Source organism: Saxophila tyrrhenica (assembly GCF_035928015.1).
Source record: "Saxophila tyrrhenica strain CCFEE 5935 chromosome Unknown scaffold_8, whole genome shotgun sequence".
Classification (NCBI taxonomy): domain Eukaryota; kingdom Fungi; phylum Ascomycota; class Dothideomycetes; order Mycosphaerellales; family Extremaceae; genus Saxophila; species Saxophila tyrrhenica.
The window spans coordinates 645,620-670,280 of NW_027041740.1; the positions used below are offsets into that span (position 1 = coordinate 645,620).

Here is a 24,661-nt window from a genome sequence, read left to right on the forward strand (position 1 = left end):
CTTACGGTTTCTTCGCACAAATGTGCGAGACGGACAGTCTTCAGTGTTTTCAATCAAAGATGAAGCTCGTGTTACGTCATACACATGCTGTTATCCAGTCTTGTGTTGATTGAGACTTACAGGTAGTTGGACTATCTTGTATAATGGGGCGGTGTCGAGAACATAGCGAGCTGCAGCGGCACACAGCGCACTCCCAGAACGTGTATTGATGACAAGGAGCGAAGAGACGAACCCAAGTCGAACTGGCCCACCGTCTTTCATGGCCTTCAAACTTACTCGAGGTACTTTACCGACCATAGTGAAATGACAGACGTGCTACTGACTGCGGTAATACTGAAGCCGAACTGTCGAAGAGGCAAGCGTGATGAAGGCGTATCCAAGCCATGGACGAGGCTTGTCTTCTGCGGCAGTCTTGATGTCTTGGTGAGGCAAGGCTTGAGCATTACCAGCAGATGGCTTACCACTTCTGCTGTTGTAGGCGTTCTTCGATGTATCAAGCGTTCCTCTTTTATTGTCCGTGACAGCAGAACGCAGCCGAGAAGAAGACGAAACAAGTGTCGCCGTTGGACGGTGTTCCGAGTCGAGCAGACAACTGGACTTGTCTTGGCCTCGTGGAATGACCGGTACTACGACCGTCCTATCGTCGAGGAACGAGCAAGAACAAGAGGTAAGCAAGGAGTCTAGAACCAACCTGGGACACTTTTAGGGGCCAAGCGGGCTGTGATGGTCACGATCTGGTGCTTGCCTCCTCAGTTCGCAGCGTAAGCACTGGTGCCCAATAAGAGACCCAATATTAGACCTATTGCGATGCGAGGCAAGGGTAGGGGTCCCATGGGCAGTTGCGGTTGCGGTCGAACAATGGAACCGCAAACCTGGTGAGATCCAGCGTTCTGAGGAGGTGTCTCCGGATACGGTTTCTTTGCCCTGGTCTCGATGAGATTGGAAGGCAGCAGTCTGTCAGACGACCCCAGGCCCCAGGGTCAGCGCAGCCCATTTTAGGTCTTCGAGATCTGCAGTAGGGCCACGTGAACTACGACAAACCCCCAAGACGGCTTCATTTCCTTCAAGACGCGAGCCAAGGTGTTGTGCGTTCGGCGCCCAGCGTCCTTCTACTCGCGTGTTGAGGGCTGGCTGAGGCTGGATACCTGCCAACCACCAAGGGGGTCTTAGCAGAGTAAGCTCGCCACGGCCAGGCATCTTGGCTGTCGCGCGCCTTATCCGACGATCCGTCTGACTGAGATCTAATCAACTCCTTGAGACGTCGCAGTTGGGGCAACATTGTCCCGGATGCCTCGAACACGGTTGTTGTTGTGGAACAAACATCAGGTAAACCGCTGTCTCGTATGAGGGTTCGGCTATACGGCCCATAGTTCGATCAGTGTGAAGATGAGTGGAAAGCATATCTTTATCCCCAGCGCCACAGGTTAGAGTTGAGAGTGGATGTCTCGCATGCGCAACGGCGTTCTGACCCAGCAACAATGCTCAAGCGGATCCGACATAACCGTGGGACCTGGGTGGTGAGAGGGGAGGATTGCCTATACGAAGTCGTCGTCTTAGCATTCCATAGTCAAGATCTGATATTCCCTCTTTCGGCGCAACAATGGGGCCTCTTCGAGAAGATGGATAGAATTAGGACACACGCGATTCGTGCGGTTCCTGCGTAAGCCACCTCCACTGGCCGTTTGATTTGCTGCCGTCAGCAGCACCGCTGCCAGCTAAGCTTCGCTGAAATTGCAGAGGAGGGCCAGGATGTCTCCACTAGTCCCCTCTCCTCGACCGTCTGGGTTAGCTTGCCCTCTCTTCTGCAATTTACGCCCAGCGCAGCCCGCCTCATGTTGACCCCCCCGACCACTCACAGCGCCGGCGATGCGACTGTCGCTGGGGCAAGCGCGGTGCTGGAGCAGCGGCAACACACCTTAGTGCCATCCGAGCGCCGCAACCGAACTCACTCCACCCAGCACCGTTGGCAAGCCGTCTCCTGACGACGATCCGAATGGCCCCAAGGCGCCCAAGGCTGTCTCTGGGGCATAGAGTTCTGTCTTCAAATAAAGGTTGGCGTGTCTTGCTGTTCCCACCTCGCCCGCCTTCTTGTATCTCTTGCTAGCCGAATCGCTACGTCCAGTCTTTTCTTGATTAACTTGCCTGCCAACTTCCTGTGCTTCTGTGCCTTTCAGTCACTCGCTTCATTCCAACCGGCACTCGCACTCTCACTATATTCCAAAGCCACAAAGCCATTAATTCCGCCATAATGCGCTCCTTCGCCATCGCCGCCGGCCTTTTCGCCGTTGCCGCCCTCGCCAACCCGATCAACGTTGCCCGTGGCTCCAAGGAGCCCTGCGACGAAGATGCGGCGCCGTGCATGACCTACGACCAGGCCACCGAGGTTGCTGCCAACTTCCGTCAGAGCATCAAGAACTACAGCAACGCGTCGACGATCGAGCACTTCACCGAGGACTTTGTCGACTACTCTGCCTCCGTCAGCACCTTGATCAACGGTGGCTGCGTGGATGGCCCAGTTGACGTGAGTCCGGGTATATGTCTGGGGGTGGAATGCGCCGCTAACGAGAACATAGCTCAACGCTCCCACTTTCAGCGGCCGTGAGGACTTCATGGCCGGCCAGGGTGCCCAGCCCACGATCCCATTCAAGATCCTGAACCTCTACCACACCTGCGACACCGTCGTCATCCGCTGGCGCTCGCAGGGCCCTGGCCAAGAGCCAGAGCCAGTGACCGGCATCATTGTCATCGAGGCCGAGTACCAGAAGGGCGACAAGCAGAACCCATGGTTGATCAAGACCGTCTACTCTGAGTACGACATCACTGCGCGATGCCTAGGAACGTTGAGGATATCTGCTAACATTAAATCCTTCCTACAGGTTCAACTCCGGCGCATGGCTCGTCAACATTGGCCTGTTCACCCCGACTTGCCCACCCCCGCCACCACCGACCAAGCGCTCCACCCTCCAGGCGCCCGTCCGTATGTTCTAAGCGGACAACAACAATTCGATCGAACGGCCTTGATCTAGCGAAGCAGCGGCAGGTTTATGGTTATTAGTTGCACGACCCGTCAAATACAGCATCTAATGTGTGTCTTCAATGTCAATATTGTGAGGGAAAAGGGGCGGTCGTGTACGAAGAACTTCTTTGTACCTATGTTTGGTATGGAACAATTTTAGTAGCGCGATTCACTGTTCACTTCTACCGTCTCACAATGTGTGTGCATGCAACGTTCTTCTGATCCGTCGCGGTGTCGGACCGAGAGCATGCGAAAGCTCCTATCATACTGCTCCCACCATATGGCCGACCCTGTTGAGCTAGGTAGGTCGCAGTGGCACATTCCAACCTGCTTGCTGACGCCGAATAGGATCATTCTACCACACCAGTCCGCGCGGAGTCCTACACACCTGGTCCAACCTTCGTATCTCACTCCGAAGTCAACACCCTGTCAAAGACCTGAAGCTGCTGAAGCCGAGCCGCCTTCAACCCCGCCTCCGCCTCGCCTCGCATACACGTTCTTGTCGTCTTGTCGTCCCTGAGTGGCGTAGCGCATCGTGCCGCGTAGGGTGCAAGAACGCCCAGTCACGAGAGGAGGAGAAAATGCAAGTGAGGAGAGGAGAGAGCGTCGCTGCCCGCTTTGCATTTTCTTCGTCACCCTTGCACCACCGGTGCGACCACGTGAGCACGTGGCCAAGCAGCAATGGCAAGTCCTTGGGACCTATTTCTTGCTCATACCACGTCCCTTGCAATTTCATATCACTTCACATCACCACACACACATGCCTACTACCATATTATTGAACTGCGAAGGAGAACATGTCGAATACGATTTCTAGGTTTACCAGCAAAGCGGCAGCTGCATTAGTTCGTCCTTGCCACGCGCACCGATTCGCCTCCCCACGTTTTCAGCGGACGGCGTACTCCACTTCCACCGGCAAAGAGACGACTTCATCCTCGTCCTCGCAGAGCGGAAGACCATCTGCGATTGCTCAGCGTATACCGGACACAACTACGCTGCATGCTCCTCATCGGTTCCGGGAGTTTGAGGTATGTTTGTCGAGATTTGGGTTGAGTGGAATGATTATCGTTGACGGAAAACAACAGCTCGATGGCAAAGTCTTCGTTGTGACTGGGGGTGCTCAGGGGCGTATGTCGACTCATAAGGCCTGACCAGAACATGGAGAACGCATGCTGACATTGGCAGGTGGACAGTCGGGTTGACACTCGCAGAAGCCTTGGTCGAGGCAGGAGGTAATGTCTACTGTCTCGACCGCCTGCCAGCGCCGACAGAGGAGTATTACCAAACCCAGGGTTGCGTCGCCGGCAAATTCGAGGGCAGCCTTCATTATCGCCAGGTCGACGTGCAGGATGCCAGCAATCTCGACTCGGTCATTGAGGACATCGCAAGCAAGTATGGCCGCATGGACGGGCTGATCGCGGCTGCCGGTGTTCAGAACGTAACGCCTGCGCTGGAATACCCGCCTCATAAGATCACAGAGGTGCGTTGTTCGAAACCTTAATTCTTCTGACGATTGACGGCTGACTTACCACGCAGATGATGAACATCGTAGGTCAGGTGACAGCACAGGGAGAGTGGGAAGACATGCTGACCGTTTATTCTGCTGTCTCAAAGAACTACGGAGGCGTCTATCTCTCCGCCGTAAGCTGCGCAAGGGCGATGGTAAAGCACCAAACACCGGGCTCCATCCTCCTCGTAGGATCCATGAGCGGTTTGATAGCCAACAAAGGCTTCACTGCCAGCGTCTACAACTCCTCGAAGGCTGCTGTGATCCAACTTGGCCGCAGTCTGGCGATGGAGTGGGGGAAGATTATTGATGGCAAGCCAATCCGCGTGAATGTGTTGTGTCCGGGAAACATCGTGACGCCGGTGAGTCCAAGCATGTTCGCCTCGTGCTATTCTGACCCAGTTCGACTGACTTTGGGCGGTAGATGGTCCGCAAGAACTTCGACGATGATCCGCATCTGCGAGAGCTGTGGGAGCGTGAGAACATGATGGGACGCATCTCAGAGCCTAGAGAGTATCGAGGAGCAGCGCTGTTCATGCTGAGTGATGCTTCATCATTCATGACCGGTAAGTTCTGGCGGACGCAGCCTTCCACCTGTACGGGCCACAGCTGATCCTTCCGCCTTCGTTCTTGTAGGATCACATGTCGTGATTGACGGGGGGTACACAGCCTGGTGATGTACCACGATAGCTTTAGCCTGAAAGATACCCCAGAACCTCCCTGCGTAAGAGTGTGACAGAGTCAGTTTTCATTGGGTTTCGAGTGAGCGCTTCGTCCGGTCACCGCTTGCTGAATTATGTTGCCTCCTCCACATGCTCATGATGATACAAGGGTATGTCGAAAGGTAATTTGCGAAAAGACGTAATCCAGCCATCCGACCTCACTTCAAGACCGTATTGGCTCCTCTCGCCGCCAGATACTCCTGCACCTGTCCCGTCGTCAAGCCCTTGATAACCGTATAGACTTCGGCGTTGACGTAGTTGAGCCCTGTCTTCGGGTCTCTGTACTTTGCTGGCAGCCCAGTGATATCGCAGTACTTCTTCTTCGGCTTCAACGACGGCGCCGCAGCAATACTGGTGTAGGTCACACTCGGCCCCGCGCCAGGAACGGCCAGTCCTCCCGGCGTCGTAGCTCCTCCTTGCGCGCCGTTCTGCTGCTGCTTCATATTCTTCTCCAGAACCAGCCTGCTCAAGTCCTGGCTCGCCTGTGCAGGGTTGGGATGCAATGTCGGTGTCGTGCTGCCGTCTGTTGCTGGTAGAGGTGTACTCGCGCCAGAGTTCTGCTGCGTGTTGATCATGCTCTGCTGCGTGCGCTGCGCTTCGGAGAGGATCTGCTTGAGGTTCTTGTTTCGGCGCTGCGCTGGTCGCCAGTTGGGGTTGCGGAAGGGTTTGTGGATCTTGTGCATGTCCAGGCTGTCGAGCAGCGCGGCGTGGGTTTCTTCATTGCTCGCGGTAGTGATGGGCGCCATATTGGGTGTTTAAAGTGGTGTTGGTGGAATGTTTAGAAGATGAGGTCCAATCGTGGTCGTCCTCTGGGAGCCTGGCCTCAGCGGGCACCCCCGAGAACTCCGCAACCTCCATTCATACCATCACGCATCTTTCCGCATCTTTGCGACTCATTTTAGTCTCTAAAAGCGAGGGCGTTGCGATCATGTCTCAATACGTGGGCAAGGTATGTCACATCCAGCTCGTCACTGATAGCGTCATTCAACTAACCTACCGCCAGACCCGCCTCGCCTACTCGCGCGCCTGGCATCAATGCGACCTCTCATCAGACCCTCGACCCCTCGGCCGCATTGCCAGTCAAATCGCCATCGTACTCATGGGCAAGCACAAACCGATCTACAACCCCAGCACCGACTGCGGCGACTACGTCGTCTGCACCGGCTGCAAGGACCTGCATGTGACGGGCAAGAAGATGCAGCAGAAGAAGTACTACTCGCACACAACAAGACCTGGCTCGCTCAAAGAAATTACGATGGAGAAGATGCAGGAGAAGTGGGGTGGAGGGGAGGTGCTGAGGAGGGCGGTACGAGGGATGCTGCCGAAGAATCGGTTAAGAGACGATCGGATGGCGAGATTGAAGTGTGAGTGGGCTGCTGTCTTTATACAAGGTGGAAGATGGAGAATGTGAAACTGACGACTGATACAGGCTTCGAGGGCCCCTATCATCCTTACAAGCAGAACATCCTAAGACTTGGACGAGAATCACGAATATCTGGGCTCCCGCAGGTTCAGGAGACTTTACGAACGGCATCCCAGCCCGTGGAGCCATCGCAGGCAGCACCGCAATGATCTTGAATCCTCAGCATCGAGTGTGAAAGAGGGCTCTCCGCGGGTTGCAGATCGCGGGTACTGATCGAGGTCCAACTTGCCGGACAAGTCTGCAGTGTGCAGCTTCCGGGTAAAGCGTCTGGGTACAAGTCATCCGAAACCACGAGTCAAGCCGATGACGGGACAGTCGAGGGCTTATCGGAGATGGAATGAAGCCGCCGCCCAGTTGGCGGTCAGCATCCGTCCTATGTTGATATTTTGTACGAGAGCATAGCGCGGCGTTCTTTTCGCCATGGGCGGTGGGGGCTCAGTGTATAGTACGATGCATTTACAGGAGAAGACGGATGGCGAATTTGACGAAACCAGAGACAACCCGCCGAAGCAACAACGAGCATTCGAGGCGAAGCCTCAGTCAAGCTATCACAAACAAGTTTTCGAAGGTACGCCGACTAATCATACCGCCGTTAGTCCCCCACGAAGTCGTAGGTGGTTTGTCATGTAGCTTTTCATTGGAGACTCTCCTTGCACTACCGCTTCAAACCTTCCTGAATTTTCCAAGAAAATGTTCTCCTGAGCAAAACTATGTCTGTATAACTTCCGGCAGTCGACGAAAGGCAGCAAATCCTCATCCGTCGTCAAAGAGGCAGTGAACGCTATATCCACGCCACATTTCAATTGAAACGTCGAATAACGAGCCTGCCCGGTTATATCGACGTCCCGGAGGACGCGTCCCAGCTCCTCGCAGCGGCCTCTGGAGGCAACCTCTTCTCCGCCCGAGAGAGAATTCTCAAGGCTATAGCGCAACGGGCATGCGCATATAAATCCTCGCCGGGGTTCTGGAGAGGAATTCTTCTGGCCTCTGGACGAGGTGGCTTGTTGAGTTCCTTCTCCGCTCTTCCACATCGCTTGCACGGTAACGTTCGGGTCTGTCAGGTTTCGCCAGGCCATGGGAGACTCGACGATAGCTTGCCACAACAGCTCGCCTTGCAATCATACCCTCTCATTTTTGGCTCTTCTATCTGATATCGCCTATGGCTTTCCCGTTCTCCGTCCGTTCGGACATTGCTTCTCCGCCCTTCAGCTTGCAATCTCCGCACGGTTCACTGGGACGTCTGTCATGTGAAACCACGTGATGCTTCCAACCCTCTGTGGCAGTATCCTCACCGCCCTGGGGACGCTAGTTTAGCGCCGTTTGAATAACATAAATCTTCGAACTTCGTCCTGCAACTTTTTGATTGTTCTTGGCATACTTACCTTGTTGTGGTGACGGCGCTCAAGCATGCCACTCACCTAGCACTAGACTCTGTATTGCACAGCGCGGTAGTCTAGTGCTATCGTTCTCCTTCGGGGCCGCGTACGGCGGATTTTTTGGTGGTCAACCTTTTTCATCATGTCGCAGTATGTTCACTGTGGCCTGGAGAGGAAGCTCATGTTCACGTTCACTCACCGTAGGCTCTCAATTCATCGCAATGACGCTTACGCAGTCGAGTACTGAAGGTTTCGGCGGAACTTACAAGCCTTGGGTTTCATGCTCCTGCTCTGACCTGGTAGACTGGCGTGTCCTCTGACGGCTCAGTGTGAGCAACTCACTCGGGACTTCACGCGCTCACTTCCAACTGCCCCAGCCTCATCACTACACCGTGTCGGATACTGTCAACGACGTCCAGCCAACGGAAAGCTCCTAAACGCGAAGAACAGGCAAGCAAAGTGCCGTATCACCTGACAATATCCTACGCAATGCCTGGCTACCAGTTTCACTAGCAGACATCGAGCTTTACGAGAAGTATACGGAGATACCAGACTGCTGCGAGAGGTGCACTTCGACGATCCGCAAGACCTCCAAATCGGACGGTTGAAAGCCCACGACTACTTCGGCGACGGATCTTTCTACCTCCTCGACAGTCCAGGGCACGCGGTCGCCCATCGAGTTCATCTGCGCGCTCAACATCAACCAGACGATCTTGACCTACGATCAAGAGCCGAGCGACATGAATAGATACAGCATGAACAATCCTACGTCGGTGACAGAGACCTCCGGATGTGGCAGATGGACCTTCGTAAGAGCGTTTTGGCGAAGGACCATATCATCAGTAGGGGGGAGCAAAGTTCAGGAGATGGATTGTTCTCAGTAAGCCACAGCCAGATGATAATTCCTGTCTTCTACTGGCCCAGCCAGGAGACCGAAGATGTTCACCGCGAAGAAAGGCTATAGGGTTCTCGACAATAGTCGGCATAAGGATGTGATCAGTAACAAGCTGCTCGGTTGGTTTGCGAGTAGGCTGGTGAAGTACTGGGGATGGATGTAGGTAGATACGCGGTTTCGCTACCTGACGACTAAAAGTCTACATGCAGTAGAAGAAAGGGCGAACATTCCTACAAGTAGTATGGGGCGCAACTGAAGGCACCAGCACTGGGGCCAAAGTCAGAGAAACCTCTCTTCGGTGGTTGGCTCTATCTTCGAATATCGGACCGAGACCTCAACACGAACGACCTGGAATAAGAAAGCTGGCGGCAGAAGCGATCACATCAACGAGTCCTTTCCCCGACTTACGAAGGAGCACGAGAGGAGAAGTACACGCTGGCCTGGATTTCGAACGCTTAGGACGGAGGAGAGGCGCGGTTGCTCACCATGAGGAATGGATTAGCAGGGACATGTGAAGATGTAATGATGAAGCCGCCACTCATGGTATCTCAAAGCACCTGACTCCAATCGCTGTCATGCCTCCCATATCTCATTGGGCTCGTGCCCGTCTCATGCTTCGTTCACCAGCTGTAGCCGCTCCATTCCTCACTTCTTCCCACTCTTCTTAATGCCTTCATTTCCCCGTCAGTACGTTGTTGTCCGTCAGCATGACAGAGACACCGCCTCACCTTGGTTGCCCGAGTTCATGGGTCCCTTGCCTCCGGCCTGTGACATCGTCAGCTCTGTTTCGCGAGCAATGTCCCCAAACGCAGCCTACCTTTTTGGCCATTTCCTCGCGAGCTTTCTTGTCTGTCACACAGCACCATGGTCAGCGCCTTCTCCCTCGTATGAAATAGCACCCCTCTACCGACCTGCAGCCTGCTTCAACTTGTATGCCTTCTCACTCTCGTCCTCTTCATCAGCCGGCTTCTTCTTCGGCTTCTTGTTGTGGATCGGGTTGGTTCCGGCTGCCGTAAGTTAGTCGCAGTGTCCGCGGCAGTATTGAGCAAGACTTGCCTCCTTGACCTGAAGGCATCTTGGCGGTGTTCTTGAGTCTGTGTGCTTAAGAATGAGCCTTTAAGTCTGGCTTGGAGATTGAACGTGAATAATCGTCCAGCGAGATGCTGTGACCAAAACTACGCCTCAGCATGCCATAAGCTTCGAGACCGGAGGCACGTTCGAGACCACGCATATCTGGCCTCACTTCACTTCGACGTCGTGTTACCACCCATCCCTTCATTCAACGACGGCCTCGAGCTTCGAGAAGGCGGAGGCAACACTCCTGCCCATGGATCGCGACAGTATACGACAATATCACGAATAGACCGGCAACAGCGTGCTGCGGCGCATCGAGGCTCCGACTTCCATCACCTTCCGCACCTTGAACGACACACCAACCACGCCTCCTGCCTCATTACTCAACCTGCGCGGCCATGCCGCCGCCATCAGATACCAAACACCTCCCGTCGACACATCCAGCGCGAAAAGAGCGACCCAAGTCACCCAATCGAGTGCTCGCAGAGGCGGAGGCGCAATGGATCTTCTCCGAGGCAGAGCTGGCCAACACGCCTTCAATCCAGGATGGCATGAGCCAGGCCGATGAGAAAGACACTCGTGCAAAGGGCGTCAACTTCATCATTCAAGTTGGCGTCATGCTCAAGCTACCGCAACTCACCCTCTCCACGGCTGCGATATTCTTCCAACGATTCCTTATGCGCGCGAGTCTCAAGAAGGAGCGCAATGGCATACCCAGACTACATCACTTCCAGTCGGCTGCGACTGCACTATTCGTTGCTGCCAAAGTGGAGGAGAGCAGCCGCAAGATGAAGGAACTTATATTGGCGTTTTGCCGCGTGGCACAGAAGAATCCGAACCTCATCATCGACGAGCAGAACAAGGATTGGTGGAAGTGGAAAGACTGTGTACTGTACAACGAGGATGTGCTGATGGAGACAATATGCTTCGATTTTACCGTGGAGAGTCCGCATAGACAGCTATTCGAGATGCTGAAGTACTACGGCATCGAGCACAACAAGCGGTTACGGAACGCAGCGTGGAGCTTCGTGACGGACAGCAGCAATACACAGCTATGCCTACTGTGCAGCAGTCGCACGATCGCCATCGCCGCACTATATGCAGCGTGCAGGTACAGCGATGTTTCATTACCGGACGATTCGAAAGGAAGATCATGGTGGGAAGCACAGCACGTGAGATTAAAAGACCTCCGAAAGGCGATCGAATTCATGTGCACAAACTACGATCCGACATCTAATAAGATCAACGGCGTTTCCGTGGGCGGCAACGCAGAGGGCGATGGGAGCATATATGTAGGTCTCCTGACACCTGGCGATGGTGAAGCCGATCTTGGGGAACGCACCAGGCTGAAAGAAGATCAGGTGCAGGACAACACATCGCCTGCTGCTTCTCAGCCTCCTCCTGGTAGCGAAAGGCGGCTTAGCAATGCCAGTGCTGCTGGTGTGAAGCGTGAGCGAGAGCCGGAGCCAGATGGTCCACCGACTTCGTCTTCATTACAGGCCAATGGCAACCATGCAAATGGCGTCAAATCTGAAGAGCCCGAGAGCAAGCGTCCACGGCTGGAGAATGGAGTCGCGAAGGCCGGAGGTGAAGCGAAAGCTGTGAAAGACGAAGCACCAGGGTCTCGCGACGTCAAGCACGAGGAAGAAGCCAAGCGCGTGGAGACCGGCAACAAGCAGGAAGTCGCAGCCGTCAAAGCCGAGGATCCAACTGTTCAAGACGAGAAGCCTAAGAGCAGCGACAGAGAAGAAGGCGAGCTGGAAGGTTAGAGACGTCCCGGCCTTACCTTTGTATCATGCAACACGATGGCAGCTCTCAGCGCGGGGAAGATGGCTTTGGAGTGGGGCTCGGACAGTTCCGATTATGAGGAAATGCATGTAGTGACAAAGCTTGAATCACCCAAGCCAACAGAGGAGCTGCCGCGATTTGGGAACGGGAAGCTGCTTGAGTGGATCGCTGCTCGGGACCGCGAATCGAAGGCAAAGAGGGAGGCCACCGAGAAAGGCGGCAAAGGCAAGCGGAGTAAGCTTTCCCATTCTCAGCGTCGCGCCATCCACCGACGCCGGCTCCGAATGTCCTCTCCAAACACGTTGCCGCTTCCCACTGCGATGAGACGCCCCAACTGAGCCAGGAGGGCATTTTCCGGGGTTGCCGTCGGATGCTGACGAGCAGGTCTACTGGATGAGAAGGGGATCATTGCTTTGGCGCTGCATTGAGCGGATTGAGAGCATTCGTTGAGGGGCATGGCGTTACGGGGATTGCAAGTATATGAGATACCCCTGGCATTGGATGGGATGGCTATGGAGGCCTGGGATGGAACTTTGAGGGTATCGTAGCATGGCGCTGTATTGGCTTGCTCTTCGTTAGCATATTCTAAGCCGAGTGCTCGCCTCCGTGAACCTCCCTTAAGGTACATGTATGAAAGCTCATTGTGCTCTCATGTCTTCTACTTCTTGCTGTATATCTGGTACTTGTGTATTCTGTGTACCGATCACGTGCCGGTTATCACACTTGAGCTTCAACGACTTGAATCGACAGAGACTGCACCGCAAGCGCAACCTCACTGATACACATCGTCGGCACCTGCTTGCACATCCTCTTTGAACCTGCCCGCCGTCGATATCACGGCGCGCGCGACCACTCGACAAGCCTGCGGGCGACAGAGCAAAACCATCAAACCTGTGAGGAACATCTCCACACTGGGTTCGATGCGAACCACAAGACACACTTGCTGCAGTGACAGATCGGCTAACGCATTTGCAATACTGCAATCTTGAGTAGGGCCTCGTCTTGCGGGCTGCGCCTTCGTTCGGACGGCAAGATGAGCCCGCGCTCGCCATCGCCTCTGTCGGAAGGCGAGATCGTCAGCGGGGACGAGGAGAAGGCAATTAGCACGAGTACAAACGCAGCACGAGACAGCAAGGTTAACAATTCGGCCAGACTTCCACACGGGTCTTCATCTCGGACTTCGCAATCTGCTAGGATGGAAGGGCTGGAGAAAGAGTCGTACTATCATTCGAGGCGGGGTGGGAGCATGGGCAATGACGTGCCAGGCGGAGTGAGAACCAAGAGGGACAGGAGCCGGTCAAGGTCACCTTACCGTGCGGACAGATCGAGCAATGGTGACAAGCGCAAACGGGAAGACGACCACTACGGTCGGAAAGATGTGTCCGATTCGCGACGCTTCAAGACCTACTACGAAGACGAGCCGTTCTCGAAAGATCAAGAACGTCGTTCGCGGCGTCCATACGCAGACCTCGATCGACCTGTCTCGCCGAGACGTCACGTCCCGTACGATGACCCACTCGAATCTGTCGCGCGCGAGCCTCTCTACAGCAACGGACGTGACCGCAGGCGTGGGAGAGACCGCAGTAGATCGCCATTCCGCCACAGCACAGCACAACCGCCCCAGGACTCTATGAAAGACGTCACGGGCAATCATGACAAGCTGGACGCTGGCAAAGGTGCACTTGATGAACGCGAGTCCTTCCCACCATCGTCACATGCGCAGAAAGACACTAAGCTCAAAATGTCACTCTCACAGCACGCAAACACGAAGCGCCAGAGTGGCACACAGCAGAGGTCAGTTGACACTACATATGCTTGTTCAATCAAAGCTGACCTGACTTACAGTGGTAATGGTATCATCAAGCAAGATTCAGAAATGACAGAAGATTCCACAGAGCCCAAGCAAACCCTCAGTGAATCCGAGCTCATCGAGCAACGACGCAAACGCCGGGAGGCCATCAAAGCTCGGCACAAAGGTAACCCACCTCTACTTGTTCAAGCTCTGGAACACACCCAGGCGTCAGCTCCGTCAACACCGCTTCACGACAGCAGCGGTGGCCCTTCAGCACAGCAGTCGCCGCCTTCGTCTATGGATTCGCCAAGCACTACGCAGAAGGATTCGCCGCCTGGCTCTCCAGCCGCTTTCGCCGTCACCAACGATGAAGAGCTTGTCGACCGCCGCAACGCTGACAGTGCCGGGCATGAGGAAGATGGACCATCAGCTGCTGATTACGACCCCAACCTGGACATGCAGGAAGACCGTCCGGATCACAAGCGTCAGGATCTCCAAGACGACGTTGCAAACGGCGTCGATGCTGAGGTAACCGAAGCACCTGCTGCAGTGGCACAGAAGGCAAAGGAGTTCGACATGTTTGCGGAGGACGACGATGACGACGACATGTTCGCACCAGCCGATGCTACAGCGAAGCCTGCTGCCGCGGCGACGACAAAACAAGCGAAGGCACTCGATGCTAGCTTACTTGACAATTGGGATTATCCAGACGGTCACTACCGCATCATTCTTGGCGAGCTGCTGGATGGACGCTATGCTGTGCAGCAACAGATAGGCAAAGGTACGTTCGCAACGGTAGTGCGCGCTCAAGACACGCAGACCGGTGCCACGGTGGCTGTCAAGATCGCTTGCAACAATGAGACGATGTACAAGGCAGGCCAGAAGGAGATGGAGATGCTTGAGCTACTCAACCAGAACGACCAGGACGACAAGAAGCACATCATTCGCCTGCTGCGCCAATTCGAGCACAAGGGCCACCTGTGCCTCGTATTCGAGAATCTGAGTGCAGATCTGCGCGAGGTCCTGAAGAAGTTCGGCCGCAACGTTGGCCTCAATCTCAAAGCCATCAGGTCGTATGCACAGCAGATGTTCCTCGCACTCAGCCACCTGAAGAAATGCCAGATCCTCCACGCCGATCTCAAGCCGGACAACATCCTTGTGAGCGAAAAGCGGAACTTGCTGAAGATTTGCGATCTCGGAACCGCTTCTTTCGCAGAGGATGCAGAAGTCACACCATACCTGGTGTCACGCTTCTACCGCGCGCCTGAAGTGATCCTAGGAATGCCCTTCGACTATTCCATCGACATGTGGTCGATCGGATGCACGCTCTTCGAGCTCTACACAGGACGCATCTTGTTTGCTGGCGCCGACAACAATCAGATGCTCCGTGCTGTGCAAGAATGCCGTGGCAAGTTTCCGATGCGTATGCTCAAGAAGTCGACACTTGCAGACAGGCACTTCGATTTCGACGGCAACTTCTTCTCTCAGGAGCGTGACAAGATCACTGGCAAAGCGACGATGCGTCAGATCAACTTCAACAAGACTGGAGCTGGCAAAGATCTTCGGTCTCGGCTCTCTGGCACAACCAAAGGCATGAAGCCGGAGGAGATTAAGGAGCATGCTGCGTTCGTGGATCTCATGGACAAGTGTCTGCAACTGGATCCGGCTCGAAGAGTAAGTCCAAACGAGGCGCTCAGACACGGCTTCATCACGCACGGCACACAGCAGCCGGAGAAGGCGGCACCTACGGTGAAGGTGGCCATGAATGTTCCGCGGATGAGATGAGGATGGTTTGAGGATACGTCAAGGAGCGACACGGAAGTGGGCATTGACGCATCGACATCGAGGGACGAGAGGGGCACAGCATGAGCCTGTGGACGGTAGAGAGCAGCACAGTGGGATATGGCAGAAGCAGCTTCATCAACGTTCAATTCGACTATGTTGCACAGCAACCGTATCGTAACACTGGTAGGGCTGCAATTCAAGATAGTGGTCCAGTCAACTGTCACCTTGTCTTCGCATCCAAGCTTCCGCGGTGTCACAGGTGTTGCGGCCTTGGTACTCCCCGTTCATCCTGATCGTTCCGTGCGACAGCACCGTCCCAGTTTGTCAGTTACAGCATAGGCTGGCCATTGGAACATTCTTGACACCATAGTGCCGGTAGCCGGCAGTTCACTTCCAGCTTGGTGGTACAAGAAGCGCTGTCTCACTCGCGGTCTCACGTGTCGTTATGCATGCAGCTGGATCCAGACGTGGTCGCACAGGATGCTGTGCCGGGACGCTGCATGGGCGTCTACGGTCTATCTCTCCCTCGGGCTACGAAACGGACACCAGGTTCTCGATCGTTACACAAGTTTTCGATACGATGCTGAAAGATCCACCAACACAGAGGAAAACTGTATCGTGCAGCAAAAGATCGTCGCTTCGCCACCAAACGCTGCATTCATTCGAGACCTTCACGCAAGGGTCCGCTTTGCTTATGCAGCAGAAGGCCGTGGAGCACAATTCCGTCACCCGATCAGCAAGTCTGCGTCGGCGGTGCTGTGCTGTTTGTCGCCGGTGCTGTGCCTCAGTGGAGCATCCAGACGACGAGACGAAAGACAGCTGGAGCAAGAACGTAATGCCGATAAATGCCGCACTGCGCCCAGTGTGCGCGCCGCTTTCCCACGTGCATACTGCAGCAGCTTGCGTCTGCAGATTTTGGGGCTAGTCGGGCGCAAGAGTAGGCGTTGGCTCCGGGGGACGGTTGGCTGCCTCGAATTTTGGTGGTGTTCTGGAGCTAGCTTCTGCCGCCCGCCTCGTCATTCTACCTACTGTGGTGTATGCGAGCTTTGGGGCTTGGCGGGTTAGGGCTGGTATGCCGGATGCGGTGGCTGGATGGTGGGAGGTGGGAGAGTGCTCAACGATGAGTGTAGTGATGTGCGAGGTTGGGAAAGGCCCGACTGCCATACCTCAGTCACGACGGGAATATGGCAATGAGGATGAGTATCATGTAGAGAATGGAAAGATCCATTGGACGGTTACAGCCAAAAGGTAGTCAAAGTATGATACATGATACAGTCGAAGGCGACTGTCCAGCGTCTTGTACAGTTCCATATCCTGAAGGTGTCTGGGGAAGCCAGCACCAATCTATATTCTCCGTCCACCAAACGGCCAATCTCTAATGTAGAACTCCGGATGATCCATCCCGGACATCGTGATTGCGTGCGAAGCACCTGGGTATCGAAACAGCAGAAACTCCAGAGGGCTCGTCACTCATATCCCCCATCCTCGTAGCATCGTAGCGCCTCGCTCAAAAACTTTTCGCAGTACAGATGAACAAGCAAGAAGAAAAGGTCCCAGTAGTCGCAGAACAGATCCAGCTCATGACACCATGACTCCTCTCCAGCAGACCTGGTTGGCCAGATGGGGCACGAAGCTAGTGCATCGTTGCCACGGGAAGGATGGGATGAAGTTGGCCGACCCAGCAAAGGGACCGTGGTAAGCGGGCATTGCTGGTTTGGCTTGGTACGTATAAGGGCTGTGTCGGGGGCTGCCAGCAGTGGAAGCCGGCGGTGTTGGGTCGGGTGTGTAGAGTGCCTGGGCAGCGAAGTGAGGTCTCGCGTACACCGGATACTGCTGCACTGGCAACGGATCCATGTTGGGCACAGGCTCCAGGCCGTTGCCATAGTACGGCAGAGGCGCCTCCACTGGCTTCTCCACCGGTGAGTAGGGAGGAGTTGGTGGCAAGCTTGCAGCCTCGGCCTCCTGGCTCAGCTGTGGGCATTCCAGTATGAGGTGGCGGAGCTCATCAAGGCCTACCCTGTGCTGGGGGTTGATCTCGAATATCCTTTGCAGGATAGCATTGAGGCCTGATGAGATGGACAGAATAGATTGAAGGAAATTCCGATCCCGAACGTATGCTCTGAAGGTCGAGTCCTCAATTGCGGCCCGCTTCCATGGGTTGCGGCCGCAGACAAGGTTGACGAGGATGACGCCAAGGGACCAGACATCGTTGGACTCTGATGAATAGCAAGCAAAGGGCTTAGGGTTGGATTGCTGGCACTCTGCGATCGATTAGCACTGCGATCTGATCAAAGTAGAAGTCAGTGTACATACCTGGCGACATGTAGAAAGTCGATCCGCATCCAAAGTCGGACGTGATGCGATCCTCAGTGGCAAGTCCAAAGTCCGCGAGCTTCACAGTCCATCCGTTGTCCATCACGAGAATGTTCTCAGGCTTGAGATCCCGGTGGTAGATACCCTTTGCATGGCAGTGCTGGACAGCATCCAAGATTTGTAGGAACACTGACTTGGCCATCTGATCTTGCCCGTGGTAGGCACCGTCATCGGTGATCTTCGCGAACAAGTCGCCCTCCGGACAGTACTCAAGAACGACGTAAGTGCAATCCGGAGTATCCACGATCCTTTTCATGGAAACAACGCTGGGGTGCTGGCTGGCCTCCCAGTGCAACCGGATCTCCCGTTCCTGGAACGCCCGTTGCCTTGGGTCGAGACCAAATCGGTTGAGCGCTTTCACGGCGTACTCCGCGCCATCCTTGACGGAACGGGCCTTGTACACGGTACCGTAAGCTCCAACTCCCAGGACGTCAGTCAGCTGATACTCGTAGCCTATGACCTGGCCAAGTCTATCATCCGGACTGCATGATCCCGATGATGTCGGCGATTGAGGCGGAGTGGGAAGCATATCCAAGAGATCCAATGGAGCTCCTCGGTGGGAGTGACCCGTATTAGATCCTAAGAAACGTACGCAAACATGAACAACAGAACCAGGAAAATCCAAAAGGGTTGATGAAGGAGAGTCCTGTGTGGATCGGCCGTTGTAGTCCAAGATGTGTAACAGTCGTAAGGAATGAATGGCCTTGTTGTATTGTTGTCCGGAGAGAGAGGGCGAACTGCGAGGCAATAATATGTCCAAGGTATGGCGTGTTATTAAAAGGCAAGGCGGGGCGAAGAGATGGAAAGGTTGCGAGCTGCAGGCGGACCCTGGTGAACAATGGGCCAGTCGAATCTGTTGTTAGGATGGATCGAGCCACAAAGATGGCGAGGTGCTGGGCGGTTGAAGAATACCTATGTACCTAACGTTTACCACAGCCATCCAGCATGCTGGAGGGTTGGCGCACTCTAGAGACGACACATCTCCATCCTAAACTCGACGTTAGCGGCACAGCATCCCTGAACCACACGGCCCACTGCCAACGCTAGCCTGCGCAGAGGCCATGTCAACTCGCATGGCTAGCGTTGATCGTTGAAGGATGGCAACGATCGCTCCAAGCTTGCACCCAAAGGATGCTAGCCTGCGCGGCGACAGCAGGGTCGCGAAGCATCCTCTCCCGAGCCGCTTGCGTGTCACTGCAAAGGTGTCCGCCACACTTTCGTAACTGGTTGAGCTGGTGTCTGGAGGAGGCGCACGCGACACCTCCGGTACGAACGTCGAACAGCTGGCTTCCCAACGTCATCCCTGCTTCGCGGATACACGCAGGGTTGGCTGGGAAGGGCGAGGGATTGTACGATGCAGAGCGAGATTGACATAGCACTTCCTTCCCAGCGTTAATTGTGCAGCACTGGCATCCAATCAGCAGAGAGCAGGCATGCCGTTGGAAATCGAGGCGGCTTTGCGTTTGGGTCGTGAGAACCACAACGAGACAAGCGCCGGCGCTGCGTGACTCCGTGCATCACGCCAGCAGGCAGTGAGCTTGGACCGGGCGAGAAGAAGGAGGCCATTCCAGAAGATCGATCCAGGGTTAGCTCCAGAGGCGCTCCCATCAGCGCTATCGACTGATCGCCGCCCATGAGACTTTGCGCGTTTGGGAACAGCACCTCTGCGGTGGGTCGGCATCCTGAACTCCAGAGTCCAGAGGAGGGAGCTCTCTGCTGCAGCCTGCATCTACGGCATTCTAGGAAAAGGCCCGCGATATTTCTGGACCAACAGCATGCTCGAGATATCCTCGGAGCAACAGGATGTGGCAGCCACCGCAGCCTTCGGCGCCTCGAGCCTTTCCATCGTCTGCTTTGTGGGAGTCCGCAACGGCAACACGAGGCATCCACGGCATCCACAACGACAAAGGAAGTGCTGGCCCCAGCGCAGGGCTGTCATCGCTTGTAGAGAACCTCTCTGATTCGCTGTATCGAGCGCCTCGCATTTCAAACCCGAGAGCTTGCGTCAGGATTTTCGCGTGCTTTGCTAGGCCGAATTGTCTCGGCCAATTCCTACGCCGTTCATTGGGCAGCGCTGGTTGAGAATGATCGGCCGTTCAGAGTTTGGAGATTGCCAAATGGAAGCGTTGGAAGATCATGTGTTTCAACAAATATTGGGAAAGCCAGCCTGTTCGGTCAATACTCTCGCCATGGTGTAGTCTGGCGCCACGGTTGTTTATCGCAATCAAAGGATGGACGAGGACACCAATCCATCTTGCTCCATGTTGACGGCGAACGCGGAGGATGCGCCGCGTGTTCAAGCTGTTGCGCATCAATCTCCCTTGTCAGCATCAATCGGACGCTTCGAATACAGTAGAAGCGATTATCGAAGTTGATCGTTATTGGTGGTGGACGGTTGTGGAGTCTGGACCAGCCTTTGCTTCGATGCCTTGCATGAGCTCGATAGAGTGACGTCCAGTGCCCCTCCAGAACGACAGCTTCACGAGCTGGCCAGTAACGTCAACGCTGATGCAGATAGCTGTCTTGTCGAAGCGCTCCACCACCACCTACAGGTACCTCTCGGGCGTCCCAATAATGTCATGGGTGTACCGGAAGCGCAGAGGGCTGCTTACTTGGATCGTCGATACGGACTACGGCTCGAGCGAAGGCATCAAAGCACTTTGCCATCCGCAGCCATCCGCGAACCGCACTTCTTCAGGCACGGCGATGTTGATGAGCAGCTCATCAGTGTGCCTTGCTGCCTCGTGCAGATGCTCTACAAAGACGGTAATTGAGCATGCTTGCCGCGTCGTTTCCAGGATTGTCGTTCCAATGGCCGCTCGAGAAGGTCTTCATAAAGCAACGCACAGAATGGGCGGGTATCTTGCCTGCTGAGACTGTTTGGACGGTCCATGGTCCTGCATGGCCGAGTATTGGGTCCTGAGTCGTCCTAGGCTCTTATAGAGTGACGCATTAGAAAGGAGAGCCGTCAAGGTCATGGGTAGACCACCGGTGTATTCGTCAACTACTCCTTCGACAACTTCGTCATCTCACTTCTCACATGCATCAGTGCTTTGCCCAGCAGGTTCTCACCCCATCGCGAACGTGAGACCTTCAACGCCTCTTCTGCCTTGGATCCAATACCCCAAACCGTGTCGAAAGGACTCGCTTCCGCCAACTCCTGATCCTTGGTCGCCAGCAGCAAATCCTTAAGCGGCACAGGCTCGCCCACATCATCCATCTTCATGCTCGCAACATCTGTACTTTGCGTGAACTTCAACCAGTTTCCTCGCTGTACGATCTCGAGTCTCGCTTCGCACCATTTCGCCTCATCGTAGTTCTGTATCTCTCGACCCAGCCCCTTCTGCTTGCGTGCTGAGGTGATGGCCATGATCTTCGCTGCTGTCGCTGGGTCGTCGAATAGCTATGTCCGTTCGGTCAGCATGGGAAATGATGTGGATGCTCATGCGCTCACCATCGCTTTCCTCCACATCATATACTGCTCCGCGCAGTTCAAGATTAAGCCCTCATGCTCTGGTTCGGTGAAGGAGCATCGGTACCATTGACAAAGGAAGCCGTTCTCTTCGTCCTCCTTCCAGAAGAACACTGGCACGCCGTGATGATCTGAAGGCGCTCCAGAGGTGTCAGACTTCTTATGCTTGGGCTTGCGAGGCGTGGGTTCTTGATGTGTCTTCGCAGCCTTCTTGTCGTTCTGCTTTGGCATTGTAACGGAAGGGAAACGAGGCCAATCCTCTGTTGCTTGAATGATAGGGAGGGAAGTTGAATGGATAAACAAATGAGATTGAAGACTTGTTGTCGTAAAGGTTGTAGTCCTCTGATGACCTTTGGCAGTTATTACCTCTTGACTCACTTGTTAGAGTTTAGGAGAAGGCGCGGTGTCCAGATGCGTAGGGGAGTCTCAATCATGGTACTGGCAGTTGGTGACTTCCAGATCTAGAAAATTGTAGTTTTCTCTGCTGTGCAGCGTGAGAGGAAATGATTGATCAGGGGACGATACATGTATGTCGCAGAGGAGGAGATGACTCGAGGACATCTTGTAGAGCACGAAGCAGCCGTTGTTCACTGCGGAGTTCTCCTTCGACCAAGACAATCTCACATGTTGTCACTTCGTCAATTGGAGGCAGAGGGTCATCGGGGAGAAGATGGTGTCCATTCTCCACTTCATACATACAAGCGAGAATTCACATGGCCGCGTTGAATTGATGTGTGTTTGTGTTGTTTCGCAATTGCTCAGCTGCCCGATTGGGAGGCCGCTCACGGACCGTGCCGTGTAAAAGTGGGCCTGCGTGAGAGAAAATATGGCGAACGACAAGGCGTGACTGATCTCCTTTCAATTGGAGGTAAGTGATACAACTTCAGGGCGGCAGTCGAGCACCCTTTGACATCTCCAGTAACAAACAGTCAACGACTTTCAAGATGGTGGAGAAGGTCTACGTTACCTACAGTAAGCGATCGATAACGGTGATTCGAGAAAAGTGAACTAACAACTACCTTTTCGCAGATCAGGTGAGGAGCACACCGATAACGCGAATCGAGATGGCGCCGTGCTGATGAGCGCAAAAAGGTACACAAATTATGTCAGGCCTCAGCCGACCAAATCCTCAATGACTTCAAGCCCAACCTCATGATCGCCATTGGGGGCGGCGGATACGTTCCAGCACGCATCCTCAGGTCCTTCCTCAAGAAGCCCGGCAGCCCGAACATTCCCATCCAAGCAATCGGCCTATCGCTCTACGAGTCACTCGGAACGGATTCTCAGGTCGAGCAACCCGGCACCAAGGTCACCCGAACTCAATGGCTGGATCTCAGCAGTCTGGAGATGGCGAACTTGATCGGCAAGAACGTTCTCATCGTTGACGAGGTCGATGATACTAGGACCACGCTTGAGTACGCGGTCAAGGAACTCGAGAAAGATGTTGCCACAGCTGCCAAGCAAGCTGGTCGGGCCGGCGAGAGCACCAACTTCTCGATCTTCGTTCTACACAACAAGGACAAGCAGAAGAAGGGTCGTCTTTCAGAGGACATGATGAAGAGTGGGATGTACTTGGCTGCGGTGACTGTGGGAGATGTGTGGATCAACTATCCCTGGGAGGCGACGTATGTTTTATCTCCATCGTGTCAATTGTTCGAGTGTATGCTTACACGGGTCCAGGGACATTGAAGAGCACGACAAGATGGCAGAGAATCAGGCCGCTCAGTGATTTGCGCTTACACGATGAATGAGACACGAACGCAGCCCGACAGAATAAAGCTCGGAAGCGGATAGAAGCGGCCAGGATGAGCTCGTCTGCCAATGGTGGCCAGATCATTCAGAGTCTAACAGCAGCTTCAGGAGAAGCCGGTCGAAATCAAAATGCTACGACAACTCTGCTTGCTTCACAATTTGAGGTTTGACATTAAGTATGATTATGCTCACAACTACTTCCAATTAATACATCCTGTGCCACTGATCCATTCAGGACTTTCGCTTACACTGAACGAGTTGCCAGCCACCCTCTAAGCTCGCATCATCCGCCTCGGAATCCTTACCTTTCTCCTTCGCAATGTCGCCCTTCTTCGCGGTTCCTCCGGACTCTGACTGCGCTGCACTGCTCTGGCCGAATTGCCTGTCCACCTGCACCCAAGACTCATCTTCTTGGCATCGACAGATCGGACAAGGACTGCCATGGGGGTTTTGGAAGGATCACTTCCTTAAAATGGGGGCAGGCATCGTACCTAAGCTCGCGGCGGTTTTTGGCATGTGCGCAGGGCTCGGTGGGAATGTACTGCATTTGCTGGGAAGCGAGATGTCAGTCGCTGTTATGCCTGAGCAGCGAAGGGGGCAATGGTACCTTGCATGGTGCCCTGGACTCCAATACGCGTCGACACATGTTGAGGTAAGTCTTTGGCTTTGATGTTGATGTGAGTATCTTCTAGTTGGATGAGGTGGTCTTGTTGGCTGGGTCGAAGGGCTGCGATTGCTGTGCTTCGACTGGGTAGGTGTAAAAGTTCGACGGTGTTGAGAAGGGAAGAAGAACGATGTGCAGCCTCACAGCTACACTTATAAGCAGTCGCAGGTCCTGACCACCGGTCACTACGGCCTTCTAAAGCCTGTGTCATGCGACGGCATATTCAATGCCCTTTGTCTACATTTAATTCGCCACCGACAGCATTCACCGTCTCCTTGTGTGGCCGCAGAGCTGCACTTACACGATCTGGGTTTGGGACAGCCAGTCACCACGGCCACCTACGGCCAGCATGCGTCGTACACACTTACAAAAGGCATGTTCAACGTCTACATACTACTCATGTTCAAGACTCCCATGACCTAATTAATCCTGCACTATCACCCGGCTACCCTCCATCTCGGAGTCATTGCCCCCGGATCCCTGGTCATCCTTCTCTACGAGGACTACGGTTTCCTCCTCAGGCCCAACGCCCGTGTCCTCCAGAAGAGTAGCAAGTTTCTGTGCGGCTGCCTTGGCCTGCACCTTATTACTCTGATGCTTCTGCATATCTGCTGAGCGTTGCTCCTCCAGCTTGGCTTGATGTTGCTCCTTGTCTTTACACTCGGGACAAGGGCCGTCCGAGGGCAGCGCCTTGCGTTCCGCGGTCGCTTTGGAGCAGCCGGCGTAGTTGCGACCCGTTGTTTTTCTGCCGTGCGAACATGGATCCACGTGACAGACGCGCTTGTGCTGTGTTGGTTGATTAGCTGTTACGAAGCAGTCTGGAGATGGGACTTGGTAGCGTACCTTGCACGGATACCAGTATTCGAAGACTCGACGGCACATCTTGCTATCGAAATTTGGTCGTGGTTGAATTTGCTGATGGTGTTGCCAACGTGGTCGGCGTGCAGTCTCTGTGGTCTGGATGTCAATCAACTCTGCCCAGAGTGTAATCGTTATAAGGGAAGAAGAGAGATGCGCAGCGT

The 24,661-nt window shown here is 54.5% G+C and overlaps 10 protein-coding genes across 10 annotated transcripts; 6 read left to right on the forward strand and 4 right to left on the reverse strand.

Moving 5' to 3' along the window:
- Positions 1-2,248: 2,248 nt before the first annotated feature.
- LTR77_005577 (uncharacterized protein) lies at positions 2,249-2,988 on the forward strand (the record flags this gene model as incomplete). Its single annotated transcript, XM_064802821.1, has 3 exons — positions 2,249-2,521; positions 2,574-2,809; positions 2,877-2,988. 3 exons carry the CDS (start codon positions 2,249-2,251, stop codon positions 2,986-2,988), a joined length of 621 nt encoding a protein of 206 aa, XP_064658946.1.
- Positions 2,989-3,813: 825 nt separating this feature from the next.
- On the forward strand, positions 3,814-5,136 carry LTR77_005578 (uncharacterized protein; the record flags this gene model as incomplete). Its single annotated transcript, XM_064802822.1, has 6 exons — positions 3,814-4,044; positions 4,102-4,144; positions 4,210-4,496; positions 4,553-4,564; positions 4,631-4,885; positions 4,948-5,136. The coding sequence occupies 6 exons, from the start codon at positions 3,814-3,816 to the stop codon at positions 5,134-5,136; spliced, it is 1,017 nt and encodes a 338-aa protein (XP_064658947.1).
- Positions 5,137-5,215: 79 nt separating this feature from the next.
- IES6 (chromatin-remodeling complex subunit ies6) lies at positions 5,216-5,991 on the reverse strand (the record flags this gene model as incomplete). Its single annotated transcript, XM_064802823.1, has 2 exons — positions 5,216-5,243; positions 5,408-5,991. 2 exons carry the CDS (start codon positions 5,989-5,991, stop codon positions 5,216-5,218), a joined length of 612 nt encoding a protein of 203 aa, XP_064658948.1.
- A 182-nt stretch (positions 5,992-6,173) lies between these two features.
- On the forward strand, positions 6,174-6,817 carry LTR77_005580 (uncharacterized protein; the record flags this gene model as incomplete). Its single annotated transcript, XM_064802824.1, has 3 exons — positions 6,174-6,194; positions 6,249-6,609; positions 6,675-6,817. 3 exons carry the CDS (start codon positions 6,174-6,176, stop codon positions 6,815-6,817), a joined length of 525 nt encoding a protein of 174 aa, XP_064658949.1.
- Positions 6,818-10,411: 3,594 nt separating this feature from the next.
- Positions 10,412-12,139, forward strand: LTR77_005581 (uncharacterized protein; the record flags this gene model as incomplete). Its single annotated transcript, XM_064802825.1, has 2 exons — positions 10,412-11,777; positions 11,826-12,139. The coding sequence occupies 2 exons, from the start codon at positions 10,412-10,414 to the stop codon at positions 12,137-12,139; spliced, it is 1,680 nt and encodes a 559-aa protein (XP_064658950.1).
- A 695-nt stretch (positions 12,140-12,834) lies between these two features.
- Positions 12,835-15,378, forward strand: PRP4 (U4/U6 small nuclear ribonucleoprotein prp4; the record flags this gene model as incomplete). The annotated part of the gene is made up of 2 exons (XM_064802826.1): positions 12,835-13,595; positions 13,647-15,378. 2 exons carry the CDS (start codon positions 12,835-12,837, stop codon positions 15,376-15,378), a joined length of 2,493 nt encoding a protein of 830 aa, XP_064658951.1.
- A 1,578-nt stretch (positions 15,379-16,956) lies between these two features.
- On the reverse strand, positions 16,957-18,280 carry SKS1 (Serine/threonine protein kinase; the record flags this gene model as incomplete). Its single annotated transcript, XM_064802827.1, has 2 exons — positions 16,957-17,639; positions 17,692-18,280. 2 exons carry the CDS (start codon positions 18,278-18,280, stop codon positions 16,957-16,959), a joined length of 1,272 nt encoding a protein of 423 aa, XP_064658952.1.
- Positions 18,281-20,755: 2,475 nt separating this feature from the next.
- LTR77_005584 (uncharacterized protein) lies at positions 20,756-21,454 on the reverse strand (the record flags this gene model as incomplete). Its single annotated transcript, XM_064802828.1, has 2 exons — positions 20,756-21,154; positions 21,206-21,454. 2 exons carry the CDS (start codon positions 21,452-21,454, stop codon positions 20,756-20,758), a joined length of 648 nt encoding a protein of 215 aa, XP_064658953.1.
- Positions 21,455-22,167: 713 nt separating this feature from the next.
- On the forward strand, positions 22,168-22,952 carry HPT1 (hypoxanthine-guanine phosphoribosyltransferase; the record flags this gene model as incomplete). The annotated part of the gene is made up of 3 exons (XM_064802829.1): positions 22,168-22,195; positions 22,341-22,848; positions 22,904-22,952. 3 exons carry the CDS (start codon positions 22,168-22,170, stop codon positions 22,950-22,952), a joined length of 585 nt encoding a protein of 194 aa, XP_064658954.1.
- A 1,110-nt stretch (positions 22,953-24,062) lies between these two features.
- LTR77_005586 (uncharacterized protein) lies at positions 24,063-24,521 on the reverse strand (the record flags this gene model as incomplete). The annotated part of the gene is made up of 2 exons (XM_064802830.1): positions 24,063-24,425; positions 24,483-24,521. The coding sequence occupies 2 exons, from the start codon at positions 24,519-24,521 to the stop codon at positions 24,063-24,065; spliced, it is 402 nt and encodes a 133-aa protein (XP_064658955.1).
- Positions 24,522-24,661: the final 140 nt, after the last annotated feature.